At 41.4% G+C, this 18,252-nt stretch overlaps 1 protein-coding gene across 8 annotated transcripts in view; it reads right to left on the reverse strand.

Moving 5' to 3' along the window:
• The window catches only part of MBOAT2 (membrane bound O-acyltransferase domain containing 2), a 147,355-nt gene that overhangs the window by 22,789 nt on the left and 106,314 nt on the right, over positions 1–18,252 (reverse strand). For all 8 annotated transcript variants that reach the window (XR_004178177.1, XR_004178176.1, XM_031654922.1 and 5 more), the window contains 3 exons: positions 12,695–12,750; positions 7,185–7,239; positions 2,008–2,191 (listed from right to left, as the gene is read on the reverse strand). Coding sequence is in view for 6 of the 8 variants with exons in the window: in XM_031654922.1 (XP_031510782.1) it covers positions 2,008–2,191; positions 7,185–7,239; positions 12,695–12,750 (295 nt within the window). In the remaining 2 variants the exon portion in view is untranslated. The remainder of the gene's footprint in view (positions 1–2,007; positions 2,192–7,184; positions 7,240–12,694; positions 12,751–18,252) is intronic.

An 18,252-nucleotide genomic window follows, 5' to 3' on the forward strand; every position in this document is an offset into this window, starting at 1 on the left:
AACCCATAAAAACTCGGTGAAGTGACAGAATATATACATTTGTATTATTCTTTGTCAAGTTTGATTTACTACTATCACATGGTTATAACATTGGATATTTTCAAGTATTTTACAAAATCATTTGATCTTCATACAGTCTCTAAAATGGGGAATACATTAAGATTCTCCTTTTGCACAAAAGGACTCATACACATTAAGTGATGTGCCGAAATGATGAGCCAAACTGGCCACGGACAGTCCAGCATCTTGATTCCTAGGTTTTTCTTCTCCTTCTAGCATTCCCAAATAAACTTCTAAGAAGCTGTCTGCAATTGTCTTTACCTTCTCTTACAGCAGGGAGACCGCTAAAAGATTGAGTGGTCATCCTGGAGATACAAAACAGTCAATGAACAGACATCAATTTCAAGTCTGGAATCCCACTCAGTTTGATATGACATTTCTCAACACTTAACCAGTAATAGAAAATATGAAGACAAAAACACCTTTCTGGTATAAAATACAATGAGCCACATGGTAGGAAAGAGATAATATACTATCTTTTGCGAGTGCATGTACATTTCTACATTCACTCTTTGTTGCCCACACGGTAGAGGGTGGTAGATTTGCAGGAGAAAGAAGGTGACCCCTTGCTCTAAGCCCTACGTTCAGAGAAAACACACTAGCCCCTTTCCTTCATCTCACAGACTTCCTGATTGGCCTATTCTTTTTCATGGAAACTATACATTTTACCAGATGAAATCTAACAGAAACTTAGCCTATACAGAGCCTCACTGCCTTTCTTTATGAAGCAGCATCCCAGCAATTTCAAATGCCCCAATGGCTTAAAGAAAGTAAAAATTATGTTTGGTTGTAAGGCAACTTAGCATAGACTTGAAACCAGACTGCACTGGTGTGAATTCCAGTTCTACTGCCAACCTGGGAAATCTTCGTCAAATCACTTAGCCTGAGTCTCAGTTTCCTCATCTGTTAGATGGTGAGAAAAACAGCACCTACCTTGTATGAATGCTGTGAGGGCTGAAAGAGTAACTACGTGTGAGGTCCACACCACAGTGCCTGGCACATGGTGAGCACTGTCAAAGCGTTAGCTACTATTAATATCTTTATAATATTACTAATCTCTTCATTGTGGGAATCAGGAGCTGTTTTGTGGAAAAAGGTGATATCTGAAGTAGGCTTTTAAAGAGAAGAAAGGTTTCAACTGGCAATAATTAAGAAGAGGAGAGGAAAAGCAAAAAAGAAATGGAGGATACAGAGTGTTTACAATCTGCTGGAACACAAGGCATAGGTAAGAAAGAAATAAGAAAGAAAGAAAAGGAAGGGAAGCGGGAAGCAGGAAGCGGGAAGGGGGAAGGAGGAAGGGGTGAAGGGGAAAGGGGAAAGGGGGAAGGGGAAAGGGGGCCTGGAAAATTATTAGGCTGGCTAATTCCATGATAAGAGCTTTCTTGTAAAATCCCCTGTAACTATAAAGCATTATTCTCATTGAGGAATTCAGCACATAGTTTCTGAAGTGACCTTATTTGTGTTCTTAATCATGACTGTACTTCTACTAGGTACGGTGTGAAGAGTCATTTATCTTGAAAAGTATTTTTAAAGAAACAGATGGATAAGTTCCCAATGTGAAAGTATTTGTATTTTTAAATAAGACTAACCAATTCATGCTATAAAGGCTCCAGATAGGCCGGGCGCGGTGGCTCAAGCCTGTAATCCCAGCACTTTGGGAGGCCGAGACGGGCGGATCACGAGGTCAGGAGATTGAGACCATCCTGGCTAACCCGGTGAAACCCCGTCTCTACTAAAAAATACAAAAAACTAGCCGGGCGAGGTGGCGGGCGCCTGTAGACCCAGCTACTCGGGAGGCTGAGGCAGGAGAATGGCATGAACTCGGGAGGCGGAGCTTGCAGTGAGCTGAGATCCGGCCACTGCACTTCAGCCTGGGCGACAGAGCGAGACTGTGTCTCAAAAAATAAATAAATAAATAAAGGCTCCAGATAAATCTCATGACCTTACATTTGGAGATGGCTCTGTTCTTTCATACTGTGTCTCTTCTTTTCCATTTTCACCAGATTGTGTCATATGGTAAGATCTGCCTTCAATGAAAGTAATGTAGTCTTTGTAAGAGCAAAGTGGGCCTGCCAGGATCCCCATGAAGTTACAGTTGTAACTCAAATACTCCAGTAGGCTTGGCATGCGCCTGCAATGAAAAGACATGCAACCAGTGAGATGCAGCATAAGCTTCAGAACATTTGATATAATAACAATCCACCTCACTGCTCTCCATTTCCAAAATAAGACAAGCTTTCATTTTCATTTGTACCCATACAATAGGAATTTTAAGGATCAGGACGTAGTCATGCTCAAAAGTATGTCTGAATAAGAGTTTCTACACAGATCCTTATGAGCAAATATGAAGGTTTCGACTTAGATTTCTCATGATGAGACAAATCAAAGACAGATGCACTATCCACACTGCTGTCTCCTCCTAGGCAATCATTTGCTCTTCTAACAAACACGTGCTGCGCACTGTGTGCCCCACCTGCTGCAGGGCCTGGATACGGCAGTAAACAAAGAGAGGACAATCCTGCATCCACAGAGCTTGCATACCGGGTGCAGAAAACAATAATAAAATACATAAAACATATTTTCAGAGGTGCTAAGTGCTACAAAAAGAAGGAACTCTTTTATTCTATTAAGAAGTCAGAAAAGGCCTCTCTGGTAAGGTTACAGTTGAGCAGAGACCAGGAAGAAGTGAGAGGAGCTGTGTGGATGTTGGTGACAGGGGTTCCAGGCAGAGGGAATGATGCGTGAAGACCCCTGAGCTGGGCATAGCTGGCAGCAAGGCAGCCGTGGGGCTGGAGCAAAGTGGACCCAGGGGAAGAGGTGGGAGCAGGCAAGACAGCTGAGGTGGGATCAGACAGGGCCTGCCTTACAAGCCATGGCAGGAACTTCAGATTTTACTCTGACTGAAATGAAAAAACACAGTAGGTGTTTAAAAGACCTATGTCTCAATGCATCACTCCAGCCCATGTGTGGGGCTCCTGCAGTCTCCAGGCAGAAAGTGACAATGGCTGGAGGAGGGGGCAGATGCTCTGCATGCATCCTGGCAGTGGAGCCTGAAGGCTACAGAGGGATTGGTTGTGAGGTGGAGGAGAAAAGGGAGTCAAGGACATCTCAAAACATTTTTAATTCCGCTCCTTAGAGGTCTGTCCAAATGATACATGGCACCTATGGGTAACATGGTGAAAATGGGTAGTTAACACAGATTATTTAGACTATTTATATTATCATATAAATGAATAAGGAGTGTATTTTTTTTAAACAGCTCCATTAAGAAAGTCTACCGTCCACTGTCAATTATAAACCATCACAAAGAAACCACAACTGCACCTGGGGACAGCAGGCAGGCTTCTTGAACATGTTACAGTCCCTTCTCCTCTCTGAATATGATAAGCTGCCTCCTTAAAAAATACAAACACTCTTGTGGACAAGAGAGGTTGAGAGAATACCCTCATAAACAGTTTTTTAAAGAGCTAAGTCTTGTTATGTTGCCCAGGCTGAACTCAAAAGTCCTGAGCTCAAGCAATCCTTCTGCCTTGGCCTCCTGAGTAGCTGGGATGACAGACACACACCACCTTGCCTAGCTTAGCATATATTATTTTTCTTTGATAAATTAAATAGAACAAAATAGTGATTCCTGTTCATCTGATACTATCTGGGTTACCACTCAGCCCAAACTATTTTTCTAACTTTTCCAGAATTATTTTTCCACTTTTAAAAATGTCTTGAACCTTAAGTATTTTCTTTTTAGGGTTTGAAATTGATGACAGAAAATGTTTCTGGCAGATTTTCTCTTTTAGTTCTTTCTACTTAATGATGAAACAGCATGCTTTCTCACTGTATCAAAGACCAGGGTAAGTACCCTGCAGTCACAAGGTTATAAAAGAACTCCTTGTACTCCAGCAGCAGAGCTCCATTCTCAATACCAATTATTTTAACACCAAGTCAAACTATGTATCACCATTAGCAAGGACAGGAGATAGTTCTAAACCATGAAACTTACTTAAGTAATTTTTGGCTCAACTGTCATATCAAACAACAAGTCATTTTAGGTACTGAAGTAAATAACTATATTTATTTATAAAATGAGAACTTAAGTCTAATTGTAGTGTATAATATCAAACAAAAGATTCATTCATTCATTCCACTGATATTTGGTATCAACTATGTGTTGCCTCAAGTTTGGGCTTCTCATCTGCAGAATTATTGGCACTTTGGACCCATAATTCTCTGTTGTGGGGTCCTCGTGTGCGGTGCAGCGTGTTTAGCAGCACCCCCTAGGTGCTACCCACCAGATGCCAGTAGCACCACCTCCCTCAGCAGTAACAACCAAAAATGTCTAGACATTGTCAGCTGACTCTTGGAGGCGAAATCACTCCAAATAATGATCACAGTTTGGATGATGGGGACAATAAATGAGACAAAGTTCCTGTCCTCAATGACAGGGGCAGGGGGAAGGACAAATAAAACAAATGTCTTGTATAACATCAGACAGTAATACCTACTATGAAGAAAACAAAGCAGAGTAAAGGGATAGAAAGTGATGGCACGAAGGGAGGGTATTTGTGACAGAGTGGTCTGCACAGTTAAGAATGGACTGAGTGAGGAAGCGGGGTCGAGCTCTGGGCTCTTGCTGGGCCTTATATGCTGTGGTCGGGGGTTTGTAATTCTATTCTAAATTACAGTGGAAGCCACTGGAGGATTTTCATCAGGGGACAGGAATAATATAATCCAATGCACATTAAAAGCTTCTCTGGCTGCTAGCTGAAAAGTAGGCTGCGCAGGGCATGGGAGAAAATAGGGAAGCCAGGAAGGAAAGCTACCACAGCAGACCAAGTAGAAAATGAGGGTTTGTACTGGGATGTGACCAGTGGAAGCGGTGAAAATCAGTCAGATTAGAGATTAATTTTAAAGGAAGGGCTAACTTGACTTGCTGGTGAAGTGGATTTGCTGTAAGAAAATGGAAGTCCCCCCAGGCCACCAGTGATAATGGTACTGCTATTAACTAACTGGGTGATAATGGTGGAGGAACAGATGTGGGAGGAGGAAGGAAGAGGGAGACAAATCAGAAGTTCTGTTTTGAACATGTTCTGTTTGAGCTGCCTGTCACTATCCATGGAAGACCTTAAAATGGCAGTTGGATAAATGAGGCTGGGGCTGAGGGGAGTGGATTGGGCGGGAATATAAATTTAGGAGACTTCAAACATGAAGATGGCCTTTAAAGCCAACGGATGTGACCACCTGGAGAAAACGGAGAAGTCCAGGGCTGAGCCCAGACTAGTGGTAAGGCAGAAGCAGGGGCAGAGGATTCAGCAGAAGAGACAGAGACAAAGAGCCAGTGAAGGACGAGAAAAACTGAAAGAAGGGAACGTCCTGGAAGGAAGTGAAGAAGGTATTTCAGAAGAGTGGCCAACTGGCCAGTGCTGCTGAGGTTCAGCATCATGCAAACAAGCTGACAATGAAATCGGCCAAGATAAGGGCAATCTTGAAAGAACGATTTCAGACCAAGAATGGGCACAAAAATTTGAATGCAGGAGGCTGAGGAGAGAATGGGGGGACACACTGAATGTCCACAAAGCCTTCAAGAAGTGCTCCTCTAAAGGAGTGTGCAGTAACAGGGTGATGGCCAGAAGGGAATGAGAGGTGTCATGAGCTTGTTCTGTTCAGGTGTGGGGATGGCCCAACAGAGAGGGAGAAATCGGTGAGTGAACAGGCAGGAGTAACTGATGCAGCAAAATCCTTGAGAAGGAAGTGAACTCTGTGCAGCAGTGAGAAGCTGGCCTTCGATTAGATTATGCACAGCTAGTACCTGACACCAGGAAAGAAAGCAGAGCACTGTGTTATAGATTCAGGCAGCATGGTAGATTTGGTGGTTGCAGAATCAAAGTAGGATTGCTTTTTTTTCTCTCCAAAAAATAAAATTTTGCTACCAACACAAGTATGGGGGACGGCGTGTTAGCAGTCTGGCAGGAAGGAGAATATATCATCTTAGAAGAGTGTGGGCAAGTGAGTGGACCGAGGAAATGCAGAACCACTGGCAATACTAAGGATCCTAATTTTAAATTTGGGGTAACAAATTTAAAATGAGTCCAGTGAGCAAGACAGTGTTTTTCCACTCAGCTTTCTTCCACTGTTCAGGTAGGTGAGAGGTGCGGTTACCTAGGTCTGGGGATTTGCTCTCGATGTGAGAGGCATAGGGGAAATGGCAGCTGAGTGTCTGTAAATGAGTAGCTACTGGGATGGCGCAAGGGCTCCTAAAGATCAAAGAACCAAGACCAAATTAACCTCTCGTCAGGAAAGCTACTCAAGTGTCTATTTATTGATACATAAAGACTGACTATAGGGGCTATCGGAATACAACATTTTTAAAGATGGGAAAATACAAAAAGACCCCCAAGACATGCTACCTGGGATGAAAGATGAATACTTAGTTTAGTTCTAAATAATATCACAAACAATCTCATTCTTCTAGCAGCTATGCACTTATTCGTTCTAGTTTTGGAAACAAGGTAATCCATGGGAAACTTTTCTGTAAGTATAATGAGTATTCCATCTCAAATTATATTAGTTGAGATAGACCCTGTGAAATTAAGCCATTCCTTAGTCATCAGAGTGCCTTCAGTAAATGAAGTAGAAGCCTATCCCAGAATGAACTCCTCAAATAATAATGAGAATTATCTGACTAGTTCTTTATGATTTCAAAATACGGCATCGATATGATATATTAATGTATTGTATCTTAGCCCAGTACCTGCCATCAAGTTATTGGCCTGTAAATGGTAGCTGCTATTATTACCGGTAATTACTACATGGCAGACATGAAGACAATACTATCCTCCTGTCTTCAAGGAACTCAAGAGTCTCACAGGAACGAAAACTTTAGCAGCTAACCTTGTGGCCCATAGGAGGCGCACATGTACAATCACAGAGGCAGGGTGCTACAGGAGCCGGAAGGGATGCCCAGCCCCGCCCAGCAGGCTTTGGCAGGAGGGAGGTGCATGGAGGGAGTGAGGCTTGATTTTCAGAAGTAAGTACCTCTAGAAGAACTAATCAGTCTCAGTCACAGAAGGAACGTGGGTCCTAGGCAGGGGTGCAGGAAGCATGGCAGAATAGGATGCAAAGGCACGTACCTTACAGCTAAATCCCTCTGTGAGGAAGTCAGTTCTTCATCCTTCCGAAACATCCCTGAGAAACAAAAATAGGTACTCTTCTTACCAATTAAGATTTCTCCCCAAAATGGCATTTTTGCCCATGCACACTTTCATTACTTTCCTCATTTGAAATTCATGCTATTATATTCCCAATTTTGATATAATGACTGTTCTTTTCCTTCTCATGGCAACACAGCTTCGATCATGTGAAAAGTCTCTATAAAATAACACATGGTTGGGTATCTAACTCCACTCTAAGGGGAGTTATAATTAAATAATTCCCAAATGCTGGCACTTTTTAAATTATAATGTTATTATCCTTAATTCTAAATGCTATGACTTTTCAAAAACGGGCATTACAATTTTTCTATTATTGGATGACTTAAATGACTACACATGAGTACTATAAACTAGAAGCTCAACATAAAGCAAGGAGCAATTTCCTTACTCCTCCATGACTCCAATACATGAAAACCAAACTCAAATACATCATCTTCTTTCATCTATTTACCTTTCTCTTCAAAGAGGAGGATATATTATTTAAGATTACACATCAACTTACTAGATCCATATGCTTTAAAAATATATACCTCAAATTCAATTTAAAGACCAAAGGGGAATGAAATTAAAAAGCAAATAGCAACATTAATATTAATAAATTAATATAAGTAAAGTAGTAACATTCCCCCAAAGAACCAAAGCTAAAGCAATTAAAAAACAGTGAAATAAATAGACAAACCTAAAAACATGAAAAGACAAATCGTAGAAGAAATACATGTAGCCAACTAACATGAAATGTTAATTTCACGATTAATAACGTTATCATTATAAATCATTAAATGTACATTAAAAGAGCAAGATGCCATTTTCACCTATTATAAGTATGCAGAAATTTTAAAGGGCTCTTACTCATATAATACAATCTAAATTATGTAAAACACACATTTTATGTATTTTATATGTATATAAAACAAAGATGAGAAGAAAATAATTACCGCCTTAAAATGCCTCAGGAACTATTCTATGCACTGAGGAAAGAGCAGAGGAAAAACAAACTCCCTGGTTTTATAGCACTTATATTCTAGTCCGGAGACAGAAGATAAACAAATAAATGAGGTACCAAGAAGAACTCACATCATCTTTCTGTAAACCAGTGTAGCAAACATTTTAGAAATCTTTCTACCCTTTATTCCTAAAACTCTAGCCCTAAGGAAATAACTGAAGGTGCGATTCAAAATTTATGACAAGGATCATCACAACTTTATACATAATAGTTGAAAAAAAAGTAACAGCCTATATATGCAACAATTGGGGAAAGGGAATATATTACATATTCCACTTTTGACAATTATGTAAAAAGAAAACTATACCTCATAAGATGGTAAAGGAAATATTAATAAAAAAGAAGGGGCTGGGCACAGAGTGGCTCATACCTGTAATACCAGTACTTCGGGAGGCCAAGGTGGGTGGATCACCTGAGGTCAGGAGTTTGAGACCAGCCTGGCCAACATGGTAAAACCTTGTCTTTACTAAAGAAAAAAAAAATTAGTTGGGTGTGGCAGCAGGCGCCTATAATCCCAACTACTCAGGAGGCTGAAGCAGGAGAATCACTTGAATCTGGGAAGTGGAGGTTTCAGTGAGCTAAGACTCTGCCTCAAAAAAAAAAAAAAAAAAAAGAAAGAAAGAAAAAAAAAAAGTCTGGCTCTGAGAAATGTCTGGGGAGGGACATGGAAGATTATTTTTCTTCATATTTCCAATTTGTATTTTTCAAATTTTGCTCAATGATCACATACCTACTTTTTATAATCAGGAGGAAAAAAAACACTTAAAAAAAAAGATGATAGAAGAAGGGAAAACGGTAAAACATTATCAGGATTTAAACCCCCAAAAAGGATAATTCCTACTTGTGACAATTCTACTTTCTTCCCCCATATTAGATATATGCTGTCCACCCTTTCCTTTAAAAAAAAAAAAAAAGCCCTCTTTAGAAATGAGGATAAGTAATCAATTTTTAAAAACTTCTTATCCTTTTTCCCTCATGCTTTTACCAGGCAAGTGACATGTTAACAGCCTTCTTTGTGATTTCAAGCTTTGCCATACATAAACTGTGTTGTTATGTTTAGTCAGCATGTCCAAGTGTTTGGCATAGGGTGGGCCTCTACACCAGTTCAGTCTGCCATGTTACTCAAAGAAGCAATTACTGCTTTCGAAGTGTAAACTAGCCAAGAAAAGTGGACGCAGAGCTTAAAGGACAGAGTTTCATAGAACAAACTTGTGTCAAAAGTCTACATGCACAACAAGCCCAGCCTCCCTTCTCAGTTCACAACTTGGGAACTTGCCAAGAGAATCACCAAAAACCAATTAAAGACAAGATACCATTTTTTAAAGCTAGAAGTCTAACCAAGTACAAGTGAGGCGGTCCAGCAAACAACGGGGTATGAGAAGACGTCTGAGCCCCGGTGCGACACCACGTTGCAGGTGGAGACGGAAAGCCTGCCACTGCTGCTGTGTCTAACAGCTGACACGGGTGGTCCAGTGATTCTACTGTGCTGCTTAGTTCCCCTGAACACACCATTTTTTCACTGAATTAATGGAATGGCGTATCTTCCACTGTTTAGTACTTATGTATGAATAGGTATAAGAAAATGATTGCTTATCATTTTCATGTATATTCAGAGTCAGGAATCATGGTGATGCCAAACAACTACTGATTATCTACATGGGTGGCTGAGATAGTGGTACCTCTGGTTTCTGATGGTTCAGTGTACACACATTTTGTTTTATGCACAAAATTATTAAAAATAATGTATAAATTACCTTCAGTCTATGTGTAAAAGGTATATATAAAACATCAATTAATTGTGTTTAGACTTGGGTCCCAAGATATCTCATTATATGTATGCAAATATTCCAAAATCTGAATAAATCCAAAATCAGAAACACTTCTGTTCTCAAACATTTCATATAAGAGATATTCAACCTGTACAAGCATTCCTTTAGGTTGAAGTATTTCTACCGTGAGGTGACATCAATGACGCCACCAGCAAGACAACCAGCTACACTATCCCTACAGGCCACAATATAAGCCAGACTTCATGAGCAAACATGCCAGCAGGTTATTGTAGTCATTCATCCTCAGCCCTCAGCAATCTCATATACACAATTCAAAGCCAGAAGGGTAAGTAGGCTCTATTATATGAGGGTGATGAAATGTCTTAAAAACCATGCCTACAAATACCCAAGGATAAAATAACACCTGCTTCCTGAAGATACAAATATGAATGATGACAGTGGATTGATAGTTGAGAAACAGACACACAGTTGTAGGTAATTTATTTGGTTTCATCTAGGAGTGGTCCAGAACCAGGCTGTGCAGAAACAAATTAACACAGTTCTGAGACTGCTATCCTTAGAAAGGCCTGCTTATAAGGTGTGCCCATGGCTGCTGTGCGAGAACTTGGCTGGTTCACAGTCCCCTACACCAATAGGAAATGTCCCCTATGCCTAGCCTATTTGTGCTAAAGATGTGGTTTATTCTGAACACCTGCTTTCCTTCTAGGAGCCTGGAATTTTGGTGTGTGCTAGGGGGCCTATGTGACCAGCCCCCAATAAAAGCTTTGGGTGCTGAGAGTCTAAAGAGCTTGCCTGATAGACACTTCACAGGTGTTGTCACAATTTGTTGCTGGGGGAATTAAGTACGTTCTCTGTGACTCCCTTGGGAGAGGACTTCTGGAAACTTGTGCCTGGTTTCTTCCAGACTTCATGACAGGCACCTTTTTACTTTACTGACTTTGCTTGGAATCTTTTCGCTGTAATAAATGTTAGTCATGAATTCAACCACATGCTAAACCTGTGAATCACCAAACTGGGAGTGGTCTTGGGGTCCCCCGATACACAGATAATAAGGCCCTTCTCTGAAAGACTAGCTGATAAAATATGGGTTAGACAGGGTTCAATCTATCCCCTGGGAATAAAGGGGTGGGTGGTATGGGGTGTGGAAGACCTGCAGCAGACTGTCTCAGAGGATGTCTGAAGCAAACTGGAAGAGGAACCCAGTTTGAAAAGTTAAAGTGTATGAACTCCTCTAACACTGCTAAGACTAATCAAAATCTAAACTGTTCTGAAGAGATAATTACCATTAAATCCATTTAAAAGAACAGGTCACAAAATGAGGTTTGTTGTTCTTCTGAGTTGAATATATATTGTCAACAGATACTTCCAGACCTATAGACAAAATTATATCCCTGATCCACAACTTCCCTATATTCTCTTTCCAGTGTCACAGGAGTAATCTGTTACTAGCATACTACAGAAGTTTCAGCACCTGAAGGTAACTGTAGGCTTTTACCTATAGTGTTTCCTAGTATAAGTTTTATAACTACAGTCTAGTATCAGAGTCTGGTGAGTTTCACCCACTTCATTGATCAGGATGCAAGAACTACAAGACACTGTGCATAAATTATAATCCACAAAAAAACCCTCCAAGCTGAATCATACTGTTAATTGACAAAGGAGAAAACTGAAGCAGTAAGAAGCTGAACTGGAATCTGAGCATATGTTTGCCTATCCATCAAAACCCACACTCTAGCCACATCCTCATGTTCCCTCCTGTATGCAGAATTTTCCCTCAGTGGTGTTTCTTTCTCTGAAGGGCAGAAAGAGAGTTGCTGTTTAACCTGCAGACTTGATTAAACAAGTAGCAGAGATTTTTTAATCTACCTCCTTCCCTCCACCACCCCCCCAAAAAAACTAAGCGCTAATTTTTCTTGTTAGTAGCCAGAGGGAAGAAGAGGAAAAATTCTCTCTCTCTCTCTCTCGCTCGCTCTTCACAGTACTGTCAAGGCTGGTCCTCTGACAATAAGAGGGAAAACCTGCGCGGGGAGTGGGCGCAGGATGGGTGGAGACACAGTGGGGCTCAAACTCATCTCCAAAGCTCCCCAGGCTACATACAAATGACCGTTCTAACAGGGATGCTTGGCTTTTTCAGTCTTTGAAGGAATCAGAACCCAAATCTCATGACTCGGAGTCCTGTTAGGCCAGGACTAGATGTCCACTCACTGAAGACAGAAATTATTCATAATAAAAATACATGGAAACATGTAATTATGAATGTGTGTATATAAAGGAGAAGAGGTGGGGAAAACACATAAATTATAATAAAAATTTAACGAAGAGCTGAAGCAGGAAATAATAAAACTTGATCTAGACCAAACGTCTCTTTCCTTTATATGTCAAATTATCACTACTGTGGGCCCCATGACTAATTCACACTATTCTACTTTCTGTCACTGCACCGAATTAAAAATGAAGATAAAACACTGAAGGAAAGTAAGCATTTTTCATAACCCTAAGCACAGTTAAGTATATTTCCCTATCTTACCTCCCTCCATTTCCTTACTCTAATAGCAGAAAGTTATGGTAATATCTCAAGCAAAATATTATTGGAATTAAATTTTTTCAGCGATAAAAATTAATTTCAGAATTCTTACCATCATGAATTTCGCAAGCCAAACTAGTGATCTTCTGAGTAATGATCATCATTGGGCTGTGACAAGATAAAAAAAATTAGTGTTTTAAAAGAAGAAAGTTAAAACAATACTTATGACATATGAGTTAAGAGTTTGTTCTGCTTTTATCACTACAAAGCCTGAAATTTTTAACATAAAAAAGACCTCCAAGGGATTTCAGCAATAACTCAGGAGTTATGTATTTGAAGACAGCATAGGAGATGGGGATCTGGGCTTTCTCCAAGGCTTCAAAAAACAAAAAAGAAAAGAAAAAGGCTCCACCCCTAAAAGAAATCTCTGGTGACCCAGTGATCTAACCTGGCCTCCTCATCTCACACATCAGAAAACAAGGCCCGGAGATTTTGAGAAGTGCGCAGGCATGAGATGTGGCCCCAGTCTCCTGCTTTCGGCTCAGTACTGTCTTCAACAAATCATGGACAGACTCTCAACTCCCTATTCTAAAAACTAGGCACCCAGGGCTTACGGACTCTACACACAGCCATCTAAGGAACCAAAATCATGATGTATTTGAAAGGAAAAATGACTTTAAAATCATTTTTAAAATGGCATTATTCTCCCATACTTTATAGTCATTATAATTGAATGAGTAACTTGGAAAGGAAAAAAATATATCCGCATAAGAAAACCACTAGGATGCGTCTTATCCTTTAAGGATTACATTAGCTTACAGACAGTGTTAAAAAACAGTTAAGGCTGGGCGTGGTGGCTCATGCCTATAATTCCAGCACTTTGGGAGGCTGAGGTGGGAGAATTGCTTGAACCCAGCAGTCTGAGACCACCCTGGTCAACAGAGCAAGACCCCATCTCTACAAAAATAAATAAATAAAAAAATAAAACCACCAGGAAGGCTTTTATCCTTTAACTATTACATTAGCTTACAGACTGTATTGAAGAACAATTGACAAGAAGTTATTTAACTTTTTGAAACAATAATATAATAAAACCAGGAAATTGTGTTTTGACCCAAGGTAGACTGTGCTCTATACATGCAGAGGAGAACATGTTTCACAGAACCTGAGGACACTGTGGTGCACACAGCATCACCCCATGCACCGCCAACGAAAGGGGCCAGGAGGGGAGGGGGCTCCAGGCTCCAGGCTTAGACCCCTGGGGTTCTAGTTCTGACCTGCTCTCTTCCAGCAGCCCCCGCTCAGTGCAGAAACTCAAACTGCTGCCTCTGGCAAACAGAGGTGTCTTTCTCAAAACATCAGCAAACGGCAGCAAGGGTTTGCTTTAAACATTCCTACCACTGGAACTTTGATTCACAGACCTGGGCCCTTGAGAAACTACAGCTCATTCTCCTCAACTAACAGGAAGGTCTTATCAATGACAAATGTGCTTAAACTGGAAGTACTTAAGGGAGGAGATTTCTCTCAGGTTCCCTTAAAAGTCAGTTCTTACATTTACATGTATGAATCATGCTTCAACCAACCTAAATCCCCCAGGTGGCTTGGAACACCCGATTGCTATTTCTGCTTTGCAAGATACCCAGGAGGGGGCCTTGCCCAGCCTGGAGGCCGCAAGGATGAGAAGCAGTGTGTGCCCGGGAGGTCACGTGGGCACCACAGACAGAGGTGGAGCCGGGGGAGAGATGTCCTGGGATGCACCAGGCACTCGTGCAAACCAAGTGGTGAGCAGAGAGCAGCCTGAAAGAGAAGGGGGGCTGCCCCGAGTGGCTTGGGTGGCCGGGCATGTGGGAGACCTTGGGTTTGCTGTCAGGAGGGACAATGAACGCAGGCGCCTCCGTCTCCACTTCATGTCCGTCCTCACAGACGTCCTCACAAGGGCTTTATCGTTTTCAAGTCCTTGAAAATGATAAAAATGCCCTATAATTTCCATTTCCCTGGGGGAGAGAATCATTTTTCTCATTCTGCCTAATTCTTTTCATAGTTTAGCTCACTGGTGAGTTACAACATTCTCTTCAGTTCTAAATTCTAATTTCCATGTCACCTTAAAACATAGTAACAACTGATAAAACAACTATTACATTTATTTTGTCAATTCAGTGACACAGTAAGCTGTCAGGTATATACAGACAAGATGTTAACAAAAATGTAAGTAAGTGCTCTGAGTGTCCTTCTTGTGCCCACTTGGGCCCCTGAACCCACATGCAACTTTTACTGTTGGACAGGTGACGTATGGCTGGGAGGACAGATAAGGTGTGGCTGGGAGGATGGGTGACGTGTACCTGAGAGGATGGGTGACGTGTGGCTGGGAGGACAGGTGACGTGTAGCTGTACTGCTGATTCCAAGAATCATGCCCTAACAGAGCGGGAAGGCAGGCAGGAAACAGACCTGAATACTCCAGCCTCTCTCCAAATGCTACTCCCTCCACCCAGACTACTCTTCCTGGAACCGTTTCACAAGGATAAGTTATTCCTCCCTCTTCACAAATCAGCTGAAGAATCACTTCACACATGAAGCCCACCGGACAACTCGACCTCAAGCAGCTTCCCTCTGCCCACAAAAACACACACACATGCACGCAAATACCCTTCATTTCATCTTAGTCCTTGGTTGTTTCCTTCAAGGTGTTTTAACATTCATAGTGGTTTTCTTTATTAAATCTCAGTGGTTGTTTTAAAATCTCTCCCTTGTTTAGAAAGTCCATGAGGCAAGGAACCTAACAGTCCTGTTTGCCACTGAATCTCCAGCATGTAGCACAGTGTCTGGCACAAAATATGTGCTAAATAAATTTTTTTAAAAAATTTCTTCAAGGTCTTCCTCTGTCACCCAGGCTGGAGTGCAGAAGTGCAATCTCGGCTGACTGAAGCCTCGATCTTCTGGGCTCAAGCGATCCTCCCACCTCAGCCTCCCAAGCAGCTGATACTACAGGCACGTGCCACCACACATGGGTAATTTTTTAATTTTTTGTAGACATGGGGTTTTGCCATGTTTCCCAGGCTGGTCTCAAACTCCTGGGCTCAAGCGATCCACCCGTCTCAGTCTCTCAAAGTACTGAAATTACAGGTGTGAGTCACCATGCCTGGCCAAATAAATATATTTAAAATATAAAATAAACTGAATCTAAGTGTCCAGTCAAGATCTATTACTCCTTCTGTAGGTTAATTATACTCTCTCCCATTTGTTCTTTCTTATCTGTGCTTGAAAGCATTTATTATATATTGTAATGATTCGTTTATTTTCCTATTACTACAAAACACCCATGAGCTACTTAACAGGAACACTGCTTTAATTATTTCTGTGCCTTCAGTACCTGGCACCTAATACACTGTCAGTGTGCTGACGGGTTTATAGAAATGCCTCATCAAGTTTTGGTTTCATTTCCTGATGGTCATTAGCTCCATACATTCCCTTTGTTTTAAGAGGATGGCAGTCCCAATGCCTCTGGTCCAACCCGTCAGCCAGGGTGTAGCACATGGAGAAACAGAAAGACAGAAGACAAAATTATCATAGGGAACTATGCAGGAGTATGTTGTGGATGAAAATAAGAAAGGATTATAGGAAAAGTTCAGTAAGGGATGAGCAGATTAAAGAGAGCTCAGAAATGCAAACTGGAGGCCAAAACAGACAGATGAGACCAATGCAGCAGGTACACGGCTGGGAGACAAGAAAGACTGATGGGAAAGGGCACACCTCACCCTTCCGCAGCAGGAACGACTGTGCAGGAAGCATTTACAAATGAAAACAGTGCAATGGTGCACAGGGCGTAACCGCAGTGGGCTTTCTTAACAGCATATTTTGTTCATAAATATCTGTTTCAGGACAATTAGGGTGATTCACACAACTATTTCACTTACATCTTTACTGACACTTTAACTATTAAATATCTGTTGACTTTGTATTAATGGAGCCTCAGTATCTAACCACTTCCTGGGCCCTAGGAAAGTCTGGGATACCTCGACATGAATTGGAAAGAACCTCCTGTTTCCCTAGTATGGAAACTGGAACCTGGAGAAGGTAGGGGAAGCAGAAGGCTTTGGAACTTCCAGAGTGAGGTCAGGGCCTCAGGATGGAGCTTCCCTTTCCTTCTATAGGACAACATCAGTATATTTAAGTGGCATTACTGAAATTTCCTTCCAATGATCCTCTGCTAAGAATGTGGGAAAATATGAAATGTAACTGTTCATAGTAATACTTCAACTGATGTAACAGTTTCAGCTAATATTAAAAAATTCAGCTGAGGTAAAAACTCTAGACTTCCTGAAATAAAACAAAGGATGAAAAAGTTAAAAAATATATTCACACATTTTTTTTTCTCTACAAAGAACAAGAATAGTAGGATTTGGTTCTATTACACAGTAAAACTCAAATGTAGTTAAACATTACAAGAGAATGAATGCTAAAAATGAACAATTACTTTCATGATTGTTCCATTATCTCTGGGAGACCACTAAGCTTAAGAGAAGTCTGTATATTAATGCTACAAATCAACTAAAAGCATCCACTAGGTAACAGCTTGCCACCAGGACATGTGTTACCCAGCAACAGAGGCAAACTGTTAACTGTTCACCTCAGTTATCCTAAGTGTACAAGTACCCTGGCATCCAAACAAAATCCACTGACACCAAGTAACCCCACTTACCTAACACCAAATGAATACAAAGTGAGAGGTAATGGAAAAGGCCATTCGTCTTAGTCATCCATTCATTCATTTTCTTACAGCTTCATTCAGAAAAAACAAGTACTTAATTAATGAGCACCTACGATTCACCAAGTACTGTTCTATGTGCCAAAGACACAGTGTGAACAAGACAGGCCAAGTCCTCGCTGTTATGAAATTTATACTGCACTGGAGAGAGACAGATTATAAACAAATAAACAGGTAAAGATACAGTGTGTCAGATGCTGCAAGTCCTGGGCAGTGAAATGAAGCAGAGTAAGGGGCCTAAGGAATATAGAACAAAGGTGGGAACCGGCCTCACCCAGAAGATGACAGTGAAATAGAGGACAAGCTCTGTGGAGGCCTGGGGTAAAAATGTTCTAGGAAGAGAGAAAAGTAAGTTCAACAGCCCCAGGAAGAAGTGTGACTGGCATGTTTGAGGATCAGTACAGAGGCCAATGTGACGAGCAAGGAGGACAGGAACAGAAGCTAAAGATGGCAAGCAGGATGCCGGATCCGGCAGGCTCTGCAGAGTGAGGACAGAGGCTTGAATCTGAATGAGACAGGCAACTACTGGAGGATTTTAGGCAAAAGAGTGACTTGGTTTTAAAAGAATATATTCTGACTCTAGGTTGAAAAAAGACTGTGGGGGCACCAGAGGTAGGGGGAGGGGTCAGGGGGAGGAGGCAGGGGAGGTGGGCAGGGGAAGACGGTGGCTCAGACTAAGGTAACAGCACAGGAGGTCTGAAGTCACCTCTAGATCTATTCTGAAGGGAAAGTCAACGGGATTTGACAATGCATCCAATGCAGGGTTTCACACCTGGCACCACCAAGGTTTTTGACCAGGATAACTAACTAGGAGGAGAAAACTGACTGAGAAGGGAAATCAGGACTGCAGCTTTAGGCACACTTGGCACAAGAGGCCCTAGACAGCAGAGTGCATAGGCAGCTGGAC

The sequence above is a fragment of the Papio anubis genome, chromosome 14, assembly GCF_008728515.1.
Source record: "Papio anubis isolate 15944 chromosome 14, Panubis1.0, whole genome shotgun sequence".
Classification (NCBI taxonomy): domain Eukaryota; kingdom Metazoa; phylum Chordata; class Mammalia; order Primates; family Cercopithecidae; genus Papio; species Papio anubis.